The sequence below is a fragment of the Schistocerca gregaria genome, chromosome 5 (assembly GCF_023897955.1).
Source record: "Schistocerca gregaria isolate iqSchGreg1 chromosome 5, iqSchGreg1.2, whole genome shotgun sequence".
NCBI lineage: Eukaryota > Metazoa > Arthropoda > Insecta > Orthoptera > Acrididae > Schistocerca > Schistocerca gregaria.
The window spans coordinates 601,861,519-601,875,721 of NC_064924.1; the positions used below are offsets into that span (position 1 = coordinate 601,861,519).

Here is a 14,203-nt window from a genome sequence, read left to right on the forward strand (position 1 = left end):
CCCCATCTACCTCTTCTGACAAGAATTCCATTATTTCCAGAATGCTTCCTTCTGACAATAGTACCCTTTCAGTGCCAAAATATGTCCTCTGGAAAAGTGCGAAATATTTTGGGAACTAACACTTGATGATAGTGTTCTAGTTCTCCCCTAGCACCTGTAGAGCCCAGGGAGTCAGATGTTACATACAATATGGCTTTCAGATGATCATGATTTGCCTGAATATTTCTATCCCTGTCACCATAACCTGTTTGTAAAATGTAGTGTGCTCAGAGAAAGCTGAATTTACAGCAGTACCTTCTATCAGATTCTTGGGTTACCCCTCAAGGTAACCTCTAAAAAACAAGTGCTTGACAAATGACAAGTTCAGGTCTGTGGCAGTGGAAGATACAAACTGTTCCAAAAAGCGAATCCAATGATCAGTGCTACTGGAGAATGGCTCTAGCCTAATATGTGGTACTCAAATACTGTTACATGACTGCTTATAAACTTCTGAAGTCATCCTAATGGCCACTATGTATGAAATTTTTCCATCAGTATTGTGTTTTGCCTTCAGGATCACTTGGTTTACCAGGTTTGTGTATCTTCGCATGCTGATACATGAACTTCGTACTCTATTTCATCGAGTAAGCTGTGAATAGTGTTTTCCAAGGTTAGAATATTAGCTAAAGTACACATGACTGCTAACATGTGCCACCTCATTTCTGGGCATGGAACCATTTTATGAATTTGTTTGGCTAATGATGTGAGTAACATTGGAACACTGTGTCCCTCATATGCTTCTTATCTTGGAAAGACACTCTGCCATTTCAATGGCTGTGGCCATGATCTGTGACAGTACTCTGTAAACTTTCATATTCTCTCTAGAGGTCAATTATGCTTGTTACACTATCAGTTATCATCCTACATTATAATCAATTATTACTTCAGCTGCTAGTAAGTGGGGAGTAATGTAGTATGTTCCAGTAATGAATACAGATATACCTAATGCCCCAATGCATGAATGACTTAGCTGGAGGTGCACATTGTGTGTTACATGTGAAGAAGAGATCCTAATGTGTATTCACCATGAAGTCACTCGGAATCAGTGTGCACTCAATTGGTGTCATCTTGGGTTTTGGCACCAGAAAATGTTGAGGAATTTTAAACATCAGACACTGGTAACTTAATATGCACAGGGTCTATATGTAGAAATTATCCACAAGTTACGAGAACTTCTTCAGTAGAAGACATGTGATCCACAGTAGCAAAGATGAACAAATGTTCATGGCTCTTAAGGTATGCAACTTAGAGCCCACATTTATTGGACATATTTTCCTTGTTTTAGTCCATACCACCACTGCTCAAAATATAGAAAGAAAAGAGTTTGCTGTAGAAGAGATTTGTTTCACAGAATCACAGATAAAGAAGTGCTCATAGCTCTTAAGAAATGTTCACTCAAATTTTTTTGCTTCAAGTGACCAATCCTGTCATACCCATGAATATTGTCCATTCCTCCTGGGACACCCTGTATTCTCTCTTACCAAAGCTGTTACAGTTTCCTCCATTGCAGCGACATCTACTGCTGCTACCAGTGTCACTGTTCTCTGAGCACACACACTATTGTCTCTGTTGTATTGTCATGAATCCCCTGCATCAACATAGCTCTGTTTAGTTTCCACAAGAGCATAAGGCTACCTGGTAGCTTTGACTCTGGCATTGTAACTCAGGTGATGACACATTGCACTTGAGTGTGAGCCCCACTGTGCTATGCATTCCCTGCATTCCTGCCAACTCATTAACATTTTGCATGTATAATTTGCTAACATTCTTGTAATAGCATAATTTTCTACTAGAATGACAGGCACATCTCACCAAGTGGCACTTAAAATTCTCACTAGCAACTTGCTTCACATGGAGCCAGCTATTACAGTTCCACAAATTTCAATAAAGTTTCATGCTGCACTGGATTTACAAGCTTAAATGTAATATTGCAGTGGTTGGTAAACTCATTTAAAATATTATTATTCTGATTGAATGACTGCTGTTTTAAGTGTTTCAGACAAACTAACAAATTGCCTACTGGGTTACTCCTATGCATCAGTGCCATTACACAAACTACGATCTCTATTACATGATGTGTCTACTAAGCTTCTTCATTCACCATGTAAAGTCTCGGTGCTGCTGTGTGCCGTCCGCTGCTGAGCATCATCTGCTGCTAACAGTCGTCAATGTCCTTGCACTGCCATCTGCTGCTGCTGCACTGCAACATTTCTGACCGCCTTTTATCTGTAGGACTCGCCCCAGCTTCTTCTACCTTCTTTCCTCTCCCATTTGCTCTGGTCCTGCTGCTAGCTTGCATAATGTGTTGTTCAATTAAAAAGGATTCTCAGAGCTGTTCTGTCCTTTTGCTTGATGTCATGCCGAATAGGTCTGATATTTCAAAAGAAATTGGATCCTATTCCAATAATTAATAGCACACAGTTGCTACATAGTGAAATTGCAAACAACACCATGCTAATTCATGAACAACTCAAGATTTAATGCCATAAAACTATATCTGTTGCATCCAGCAAGTGGTCTGAACATTGCTTGATGGGTCCATCCAATGAGCTATCAGTGGTTTTGCCTAATTGAATATTTCTGATGATTATGCAACATTCAAGGAAATACAAACAACAATTCAATAAGTGATTAACAATCTTTCATGTTTCCCTGAGCAAATGCTCCCTTGGAGGAAGTACACTAGTTTGCATGTTCAGTGACAGAAACAGAGCAACTTGTAATTCCTGACTAAGGGTCTAAACTACACAAAGTTCCTCCAACTGATTGTCTCACAGCTAACTAAACTCCCACAAATGATGTGCCTCTGCCTTATACATGCTCTGTTGGTGTCCCCAGCACTGACCTCAACCAATGCCTCAATCTTCATCTCATAGCAGTCAACAAGATGACTGTTTCAGCTTTTCATAGAACAAAGCAACCCCACATACCAAGGCACTTTTCTAGCTGTGTCAGCTTACCATTAGGTGACGCTTATGGACTTTAGCACCAGTTCACTTTGCTCACTGTTCTTCTCATACCCTGATTCCAGTAGTTAACATGTCAGACTGGTTACCTGCAAGCTGATTCCCTAACTCTAGCTACTGCCATGGCTCTCAGGCATGCATTACTCACATTTGTGACAGTCGACATGCAAACACACAACAAATACAAAAATTATTAAAACATTAATTTCAGTCAAAAACTGGTTGCTCTACACTTCTACACACAAGTTTGTAATGAACTCTGTGTTCCAGCTGCTGTCAGTTCCGCTATTGATATCTACTGCTACTGACCTGGCATACTGCTGAAGGGAATAATGATAAGGGCTTTGCATTACAGAAAAGAGCTGTGAAAGTAGTCCACAACATTAATAAAAGAGAATTCCTATTTGAGCCACATGATGTTTACAATCAAATGTCAGTACATTCCACTTGCTTATGGTTACTGTAGCAAACAGGAGAAATCTTTTCCAGGTTAATTTTGTATTTGTTATTCTGGAGTAATGTTTTATCATGGACATTCTACCTCTCGATGAGATTTGTGGCATATAAATGCTTATAAATGTAGATCTACATTTTCCTTTCCTACAATAACTTTGTTACCTGAGTTTGCTTTGCATTGTTACTTTTGGCACCAACATCTTAATTTTTCTGACTCTTTTCTCTTATTTCAGGGTATGCTCAAAAATACTGTTTATGTAAACAACATTATTGTTGCGAGTTCTCAAAGTATCTGTTTCCTTCTTGCGAGTTCCATTGTTAAATATCTTGGGAAAAAAATTACCATGAGTGAGTACCATAGACTTTACTTTGGAGTTTTAAACCCATTTAATTTTGAGATGACATGTGAATTAGTTTCACAAATACTTCAAACCCATAAAAGAGCTTGAGTTATTTGTGGAACAAAAGCAGACTCATAAACGTAAATAAATTAGTCTGCATTCTGTTTGTATAACTAAAAAGTATCAGACTTATTTTAATATATATAAATTGATCTCTGCTAGTTAATGTAAGAAGACTGTTTTCTCCATATCACACTGATTAATGATATTTTCTTTTGCAGTGATAGCTTATATTGGAGCTGCAGTGTGTTTAATGTCAGCTTACTGGACTTACAGCCCCTCATCTACCTTGGCCTGCTTGGCTCTCTTTGTGTCATTTTCCAGTGTGAGCCAAAATACAAGTTTAGCCACTATTGTTGACATGTTCCCAACAAGCATCAGGTAATGTAATACAGTTTGCTAGCTACTGTACATCACAGTGAACTTTCTTATTTTTGTATTTTCTTGTGTGTTTTTCTCTCTATTCATTGACAGTCTGAACACTAAAATTCTAAATGAATTAAACTACTTCTTTTCACACATATACAACATCTACAACTAATCAGTGACTTTCTCATGCCCCTATGGGGACATAAAGAGTTTAAAGAGATTGAAACATCACTGAAGTCCCAAGGAGACTGTCTTTGGAAGAGCTGTGCAGTGCATTCTTGAAGTTGTAATGGTGTGGAAGCTTGGTCAATTCATACTATGCAATAAAATGATTCATGTATAACTGTGTCATACATCATTCGATAGTGGTCCTAGTATTTTTACTACCACAGTTCCACATTGGTGACCCTGCATTTTCCTCTGGATATGCGACATTTCTCTGTTCAGTGATATTCAGTTGGATCGCACTATGACAATGTGGTAAACACATTCTACAGCAACCATCACACCAATGCTGGATTACATCAGCAATTTGTGAGCAATGAGTGAAGAACAATATTGTTTCTGTGCTAATCGCATAGTACAAACTGTTAATCTCCACAATCATCCCATGGACAGTGAACAATGTCAATGACAATTCCCAACAATGGACCTCTTAGTAGATTTCAAGGTGGATACACTGATAGACAGGTGTTTGAATCACCCACACTATATATCATGTATAAATCTTGTGCCTTCCATGTCCTCTGTGCTGCATACTGGATACGAGCACCCGCACTCCACATCAGCATGACCCAATGTGTTGAACAAACAATGGCAGCCATCTTACCATGTGCTGCATGCTTATTAGACTGTGTTGTGAATGATGTTCACTTGAACAGTGTGACAAATCAGCGTGCCATCCAACACGGTTCACTTGCCAGTGTCTTGCTACTTGTGTCTGCCGTGCTTCACTTGAATTACAAACAATTGCATCCCATTATCACCCAACCAGTTGTGCATTATGGACCACTGTCAGTTTGACTATACTACACAGCAGTTCACCGCAGATCAGATCAGTCCGTGTCCCCACAAACAATTTAATGTGTCATTGCCTACCATAATATGGTGCAGTTGCTGGTTCTGTGCCACTTGCTCCTACCGCATCATGTTCCAGATACTAGCATCCACAGTCCGCATTGCTGCAACCAGTTGCGCATCAGTTTTGCTGGCCAGTAACCACACTGCCCACACAATGAATACCAATCAGGGCACACAAGTTACTTCTTCGACAACCAGTGCTGCACAAGCCCAAAGCTCTCTGAATAATATTCCCACCAGGCTCGTGCCACCCATGCACCATCACCTTGGACTGCCACAGCAGGGGGCATTTTAAAGCAATCAGTGGTGACATCATCACCTGCACTAAACTCACACACGTGGGTCCCACAAGCTTCACATTCACAGAGTGTTAACTACCCCACACAGCCTACATTTGACAAAGATCACCCAGCAATGTGGTTTTCCACTGCTAAAAGTGTTTTCATGTCATCTGAAATCTCCGATGACACCCCAAAATATGTAAATATCCTATCTCATCTGGGCAAACAGGCAGAGCTCATCAGCAATATTATCCTGGCACATACACAGATGAACAAGTACAAAACTGCTAAAATGGCCTTCCTACACCAACTTTCCTGCCTTTCTGAACAACAACTTTGCAAGGCACTGTATGGTCAGCATTCATAACTTGACAAACCTTCACAGTACCATTGCCATCTACGAATTAGAATTGGTACTAACCTACTATCAAACACAGCACTGTGGACCCTGTGGCTCATCAACCTGGCAACGGACCAGCAGCTCACCATGATAATGTGTGCTGCAAAAATACTTGAGCAGCGACTCCTGCTTGTGAACCATCTGTCCTCATACATAATAGTAACAACGTCAGTAACAAATAGTGCTCAAATGCCCCCCCCCCCCCCCCCCCCCCCACTTGGCGCAGGAAATGGTGCACCCCACACCACCTGAAGTGTGCCAAACTTCTGCGACAGCTGATGAAGAAGGCAGTGCCACATGGCACCCCCTGCCAGTGCCACACCCATCTAAACCACCAATACCTTCACAGCAGGCAGCTGCCACATTGACAGATATGACGGGAGCTGAACCTTCAGTCTGTTGGTTTCATCACCAGTTCGGGCAAGCCACACATAAGTGCCACACCCTCTGCAGATACTACCCAAATTACAGCCACTGACCAATTCAGATGGTCTGACTTGTCTTTATGACTAATCTCATCTCTGTCACTCTGGTATCGCACAGATAAAGGACAATCCACCAACTCCACTGTGTGGCTGTCTCTTCGTCCTTGACCTCACCATCCAAATGTACTTTTTATTGGATATGGTCTCAGACATTTGCTCACTCCCATCATTAGCATGGCAAGTTTCATTCGATGTTGACCTTATACCCACATTCAGCTACTGACAGTGAGATCCAGATATACAGCACGACATCAGTCACCATTTGCTTAGCAACAATCATCAGGGGGCCTTGTGTGTAATTGACATCACAGAGCCAGTCTTGGAAACTGACTTTCTATATTCTAGTCAACTTTCGCTGGATTTGTGCAAACCTTTCTCACACAGCATATGACAGCATATCATTTGGATGGTCTCATCACACCCTTCCCATCTACAAATTGACATGACCCTTTAGAATGTCACATTTTCAACAACTTCTGTGCTGAAACCTTCCATGACCGCACTCACACAGTAAACCTAAATCCTAATGGCACATCAGTGAGTTCTCAAATGTCAGCCACAATCACAAAATCTATGAGGCGACAATTCTTTGCTTACGTGCTGTGTTGAAAACATTGCTGCAGCAGTCACATCGGCGTGTGACCATCAGCAGTCCTTATCCTCACAGCAGCTGGTTACATCAAAAGCTCATGACAAAGGAGCTGCCCCACCACCACTAACACTGCCACCACAAGACAACAGTCATGTCCACATCAGTGTAAGGCAATGTGCAGTATTAACAAACAGTGCTTCCGCTACTGCCACCTCCCGCTCCCTAGCACTCACATGCATGGTTAAAGGTACAGCATTCCACATCATTACAAAGGAACTTTTGCCCAGCTGTCAAAAACCATGCCCTTTCTATCCAGCAGATCTGCAGATTGCAAAGAATGTTGCCTACGAACTGCTCCACGCGGGGATCGTGCGACCATCAGATAGCCTCTGAGATCAAACTTGTACAGAAAAATCATGATACCTTAAGGCTCTGTGGTGATTACAGGAGTCTTAATTTCAGGACAGTTCATGACTACTATCAGTTCCTAACACACAAGATTTTACTTACACACTTGATGCCACATTATTCACTGTCATCAACTGTAAACTCGCATAGCTTCAAGTTCCGAACGTACTTACAAGACATTTCAAAAACTACCATCATTATGCCATTTGGATTCTTTGAGTACCTGTATAAGCTGTTTGACTTGAAGACTGTGGACCAAACATGGCAGTGATTCATTGATGTGCTTCTCCTCTGCCTCCCCAACAGCTACAGGTATTTAGACAACATTTTGATTTACTCCAACTATCTCAAAGACCACTTGGTTCATGTAGAGCAGGTCTTAGCCACTCTCTGTGAAAAAGGTGTTATTATTAACAAGGCTAAGCCTCAACTTAAACATATGTATATTCCAGGACCTGCCTCCACCAGAGATGTACTGTGACCTACATTGTTTCCTTCACACACTAATTGTTTACCCATGCAACTTACCACACACAGCTGCTGCTGCTGTGGCTGACAGATGTGTCAGCTGAAAATGACAAATTTGGCAAGGGAAAGATTGAATGGGCGGCAAGCGCAAAGGAAGTATTCCAGATGGTGCCACCCCAGCCCATCCCGACCTGAACACATGACTCACCATTACCACAGATGCTAGCAACACCATAGTGGGGGCCTTTATGGAGAAAATCAACAACAACAAACCGCAACCACTTACATTCTTCCCAAAGAAGCTCACACTTACCCAGTCTAAGAGTTCTGCCTTCAATTGCGAGGTGATCATGATATACGCAATGATCAAAAATTTTTGAGAGGACATCGAAGGACACAACATAATGGTTTACTCTGACCAAAAGGCACTTGTGGATGCAATCAAGAATACACTTCAAGACTTCAGTATACACTGTTTGTGCCACTTAGACCTCATATCTCAGTGCACTGCTGATGTCCACCACATCCAAGGGGCAGAGAACATAATCACAGTCCTTATCCTCACAGCAGCTGGTTACATCAAAAGCTCGTGAGAGTGTAAGGCAATCTCATGGATCAGTGAAATTTCATTATAATACGACTATGAACTTACGGCTGCAGAGCAAGCAAACAACCCTTCCATCAACGATCTCATGACAGATACAATGACCAGTCTTTGCATCAGATGTCGAATCTTACCCAATATCAAGCTAAAACTGCTGTGTGATGAATCCCAAGATATGATGTGCACCATTGTGCCACTCAGTATGTAATGGGAAGTATTCAACAGCCTACACAACCTTGAGCTACCCAGAAATTAGGACAACAACGTGCATGGTCACTGACCCATTCATGTGGTATGGGGTTAAACTAGACAGCAGGCATTCTACATAGGCTGCCTAGTCTGTCAACAAATCAAAGCTAGTCGAAACACCCAGCCACAGTGCAAGCACTTTCCGATACCCAAGGCAGATTTCCAACATGTACATATCGACATTGGGACCTCTTCCTCCATTGGAAGGTTTCTTGTACCTATGTTCAGTTACTGATAAGAACATTGAGTTGGATCTAGGTGGTACCTACCCATGACAGTACAGTGGAAATGATGGTGCACACCTATACAGAAATGTGGATCGTGCACTTTGGAATTCCAGAACAGATCATCACAAACCAGGGCTCTTAGTTTGAGTCCTTCCTCTTCACAGACCTGTGCCACCTGTGTGGTATCAGTTGCACACATGCCACATCTTACCATCTCCGAAGCAATGTGCTTGTTGAGAGGTGGCACAGGACTCCAAAGGCAGCTCTGATGTGCCACAGTAAGTCCTGGTACAAGGCATTGCTATGGTTGGTCCTTGGCATTCGGTCAACATGTAAATTTCACCTTCAAGCATCACTTGCCGAGATCTTACACAGTGAAATCCTATTGCTTCCCACGGAGTTTGTGCAGCCTACATTTGAAGCAACACACACTGACCTGCTCACATTAGTGGACCAGGTTCATAGGCATATTCAGAACATGTATATGTTGCCAACATGCTTTGTTCATAAGGACCTCCACTGTTGTTAGTTTATAATGATATGAGGGTCACTCCAAAAGAAATGCACACTATTTTGGTAAAAATATAGTTTTCATTCTGCATGTGTGAAAGTTTTACAGTGTGTAGATACATCCTTCCCACTTGTTTTCAAACTTAGTTGAACCTGTTCCTGTGAGTGGCACCATCACAGCATGTCTTCAAGATGGCTGCTACACTTGACGTTCGTCAGAAGCAACGTGCTGTCATAGAATTCCTGTGTTGTGAAAACGAGACAGTGGGAAACATCCACAAGAGGTTGAAAAAGGTGTATGGAGATTCTGCTGTCGATGGCAGTACAGTTAGTCAGTGGGCAAGCAGGTTACGCGATGAAAGCAGGCAAGGCAATATTGAGGATTGTCCTTGCAGCAGCAGACTTCATACTGCACACACTCCAGACAATGTGCAGAGAGTTAACGAATTGGTGACTGCTGACAGACGCATCACAATGAATGAATTGTCACGCTACATTCGGATAGGGGAAGGAAGCTTATGCAAAATACATAAAGTGTTGGCATTAAAAAAGGTTTGTGCCAGGTGGGTTCCCAGGACGTTGACAGTGGCTCACAAAGAAACAAGAAAAACGGTATGCAGCAAGCATTTGGAACAGTACAAGAATGGCGCACATGAATTTCTTGGAAGAATTGGTGACAGGTGATGAAACATGGCTTCATCATTTTTCACCAGAGACGAAGAGGCAATCAATGGAGTGTCATCATGCAAATTCACCCAAGAAAAAAAATTCAAAACCACACCTTCTGCTGGAAAAGTTATGGCTATGGTGTTTTTCGATTCCAAACGACTCATGCTTGTGGACATCATGCCAAGTGGAACCACCATAAATTCTGATGCATATGTGATGACACTCGAGAAACTTCAAGCTTGACTGAGTCATGTTCAACCACACCGGCAAAAGCAGGATGGTTTGCTGTTGCACGACAATGCATGGCCACATGCCACCCAAAAAACCATGGAAGCGATCACGAAACTCAGATGGACAACACTGAATCATCTGCCTTGCAGTCCTGACCTGGCTCCATGTGACTATCATCTTTTTGGGAAACTGAAAGACTCTCTTCGTGGAACAAGGTTTTAAGTATATGACTCCCTTGTGCACGCTGCCAAACAGTGTCTCCAATAGGATGGTCCAGAATTTTACCTTGTGGGTATACAGGTGCTGGTTCCAAGATGGCATAAGGCAGTTGAGAGGGATGGAAATTATGTGGAGAAATGAAAATATTGTTCCTAAAGGATGTATCTACACACTGTAAACCTTTCAAACGTGTAGAATAAAAGATGGATTTTCTAAAAAAAAAAAAATAGTGTGCATTTCTTTTGGAGTGACCCTCTTACACGATGACACCATACACCCAGTTTTCCAGCCACCAGACATAAGGCCTCACAAAGTGCTGTTCTGCGGCAATCAAAGTACTAGTGTACAGCACACCAACAACTGTGTTGCTTGTGATGTTCAAACCTGTGTGGGTTCTGCAGGATGACAACATTGCACCCCTGATGGACATTGACCACAAATTCCAAACTAGACAAAGAGACTACAGCAATTTCAATAACCTTGCCTCTGCTACCAGCATGACGTATCAGCTGCTCACAGAGCTACTGTCACTGTCACCTGCATCGGACGTCACCTCTGAATGGTGTTATGGCCACATCAGGCAGCCACCTCAATACCTGGTGCAATATCACTCGTATGCTGTTCGCCAACATGTAACTCCTCCTCTGCGGCACACAATGAATACCTGTGCATGCTGGAGTCCCCACATAAACTTACCACTGTAGTACGACAGCCATCCAACACACGATTTAATGAGGAACAGTCTCATTGTGTCTCACTCACATGCCTGCAGTCTGACGATCTTGCCCATCACTCGCCATCAATTCAACCCAAAATGCTCTGCACTCCCTGTGGAGACTCTGTGGGAACATTGAGAGCTTTGAGAGGTCAAAATCTCTGTGAAATCCCAAGGAGAGGACCTATGGAAGAGATGAGAAGTGCATTCTTGAAGTTGTAATAGTGCAGAAGATCACTAAATTCACTCTATGCAATACAACGATTCATGTATCACCATGTCATACAACATTTGGTAGTGGTTCTATTACACCTTAGTACCCTAATTCCACACCACTATCCATTTTAAGAAGTACACTCATAAAGAAACTGAATTGACAATACCTGCAGGTTTCCCCTTGGTGAATAGTATAGTTCAACATATCAAGTGACTGAGATGCCATCACACCTTGTAGAGGATGTCAGTGTGACAGTCAGGTACAGAACTGGTGCAAGACTTGTTATCACAGCTCAGTTGATTGCGAGTACCAGACATGTGAGACACTTTTTGATGTCATGCAGGTGCTCGACTTTTTTCACAACAATGTGTCAAGTGTGAAAACCATGGGTGCCTGAATAAATATTTTGTCATGCCTTACGCCATGAAATATGTAGTGCTGCAAGCCAAAGTGAAACTAGGCCAGAAACATTGGTACCACACATAGGACTACCTGGAAAATGTGCATGCACGTGACACTTTCAGATGTAAGTGAGAAACAACCATGGATAGAAGGGTTACAGTAAAGCAAATCACTCTCCATTCCAATGATTGATAAGAACAATTAATGGCCAATCATATCATCCAGGACCAACCATTCATTATGGTGCACAGAAGCCACAATGTGGCACATGCTCCTCTACTCAGCACAAGTCACTGGTTATACCTATTAGCATGGTCACTAGACTATTGCCATTGAATGTTTGAACCATGAAAGATCACTTGGGTTTGCTGATGGCACACAAGAGGCATTGCAACCCATTTGCTAACAAGACACTGTCAAGCAGGTGAAGTTTATACAGAATAAAATTTGGAGACTGATACATTTGTCATTGTCTTCACTGGTATATTATAAAAGAACTTTCTGTTTCACCATGTGCATCTCTGTTTGATCACTTACACTGTTTAATCTTTGCAAGGCTTTCTTTTGTATGCCCTGATTCCAATTAAGCCTGAAACCTTACAGTCTCTTCTTCCATTTTGTTCACTCCATGATTTGTGCATTTCAGTTGGTTGTCGGTTGGAATGATCCCTTTGACTCTTTTATCCTTCATATCCTTATTATCTTACCAGCAGATCTGCTCATCTTCTGATGGCACCACAGTGGTTTTTGTATTCAAGTGCCAGGATCTGATGGTCCTCAAATTAATACCACTTTCATGGGATTTTGTAGCAATGTTGTACCTGTGATTTGCTGCATCTGCACGACTTGCTGCGGTTGTGGTTTGGAGATGTCCCTTGGTAGGAAATATGCCAGTCACTATGCACAATGATGCCAAGGTGTTCTGGTAATGTTGATGTAGGATACGGCAGTGGGTAGAGGCATTTGAAGTGACACAACATCTTCACCTTCCCCTACAGTCTGTGTATGTGTGGGAACCATGTTAACAAAGTGTCCAACATGACATCTAGGTAACATACTGTTCTCCTCTACACCACCAGGTTTCCACGAATTTTTACGGATCACAGGTTAGTCAGGATTTCACAACAGTTGACTGTGGGTTGGCTTTTGGTGTGTTGGAAGTCAGATGCCACTTTAGGGCCAACGTATTTGAAATCACAGGATATGACTAGGAAGACAACTCCAAAGAATTCCTAGTGTTCTGTTGCAACAGTTACCTTCTGCAGCATCTGCAGAAATTGATAGCTTATGGAGTGCCCACAGTGAAACCCAAATTACTTCTCAGGTAGTTCATTGGTTTTAGGACATATTACCCTATGTGCTGCAAAGACCTGTTGTCTGCATATGGTGTGAGCTGCATGTGGTTCTTGGTTGACTTGTTAGTTGTGGATATAATATAGAACATTACCTCCAGAACTGACAATGGTGGTGTGGTCCAAAGAGATCCTATATTGATGCACACTTGAAATGTTCCTCCTTTAGGTATGTCATAGACACAGACAAGTGATACTGGTACATACTGACTAAAAAAGTTGAAGATGGACCTGCCATGCCACATGTTGTTGAAATCACAGCATATGACTAGGAAAACAACTCCAAAGAATCCTAGTGGTCTATTGCATACATTGCCTTCTGCACCAGATGCAGAAGTTGATAGCTCATGAAGAGCCCACAGTGAAACCCGAATTACTCCTCAGAGACAACAGATCAAAGCCATCTGTAAAGACACTCAGCGACCATAATGGTATTGAAACAGAGGATATCAGAGAAAAGGCAGAAACACTAAATTCTCTTTTCCAAATGCTTTTCTTTAAGGAAGATCAGACAATGGTTCCTCCTCTTAACAGTGCACGAATGCCATAATGACAAATACAAAAGTAAGTGACTGCACCATAAAAATTAACTACGAGGGTTGGAACTTAAATAGTGGCAGCTATTTATTCGCAATCAATACAAAAGAGTTACATGTTTGCATCTGTTACTGTCCATCAAAGTAGTCGCCAGTGTTGTGTAGAACCTGTTGCCAGCGATGTGGAAGGCATAGTGTACCGTTAGCAGAGCCTGTTCTGTTGGTGGTGCAAATGGAGCGGTCTGCTGCCTGTCGAATCTCTGGAATAGTTCTGAAGCAAATGCCATGAACTGGTTCCTTCATCTTCAGAATCAAATAAAAGTCACA

At 42.0% G+C, this 14,203-nt stretch overlaps 1 protein-coding gene across 1 annotated transcript in view; it reads left to right on the top strand.

The window, feature by feature from the left end:
* Window positions 1-14,203, top strand: part of LOC126272900 (synaptic vesicle glycoprotein 2A-like) — a 155,795-nt gene that overhangs the window by 131,912 nt on the left and 9,680 nt on the right. The window contains exons 9-10 of the mRNA XM_049976164.1: window positions 3,695-3,809; window positions 4,084-4,243. Of these exons, the coding sequence (XP_049832121.1) occupies window positions 3,695-3,809; window positions 4,084-4,243 (275 nt within the window). The remainder of the gene's footprint in view (window positions 1-3,694; window positions 3,810-4,083; window positions 4,244-14,203) is intronic.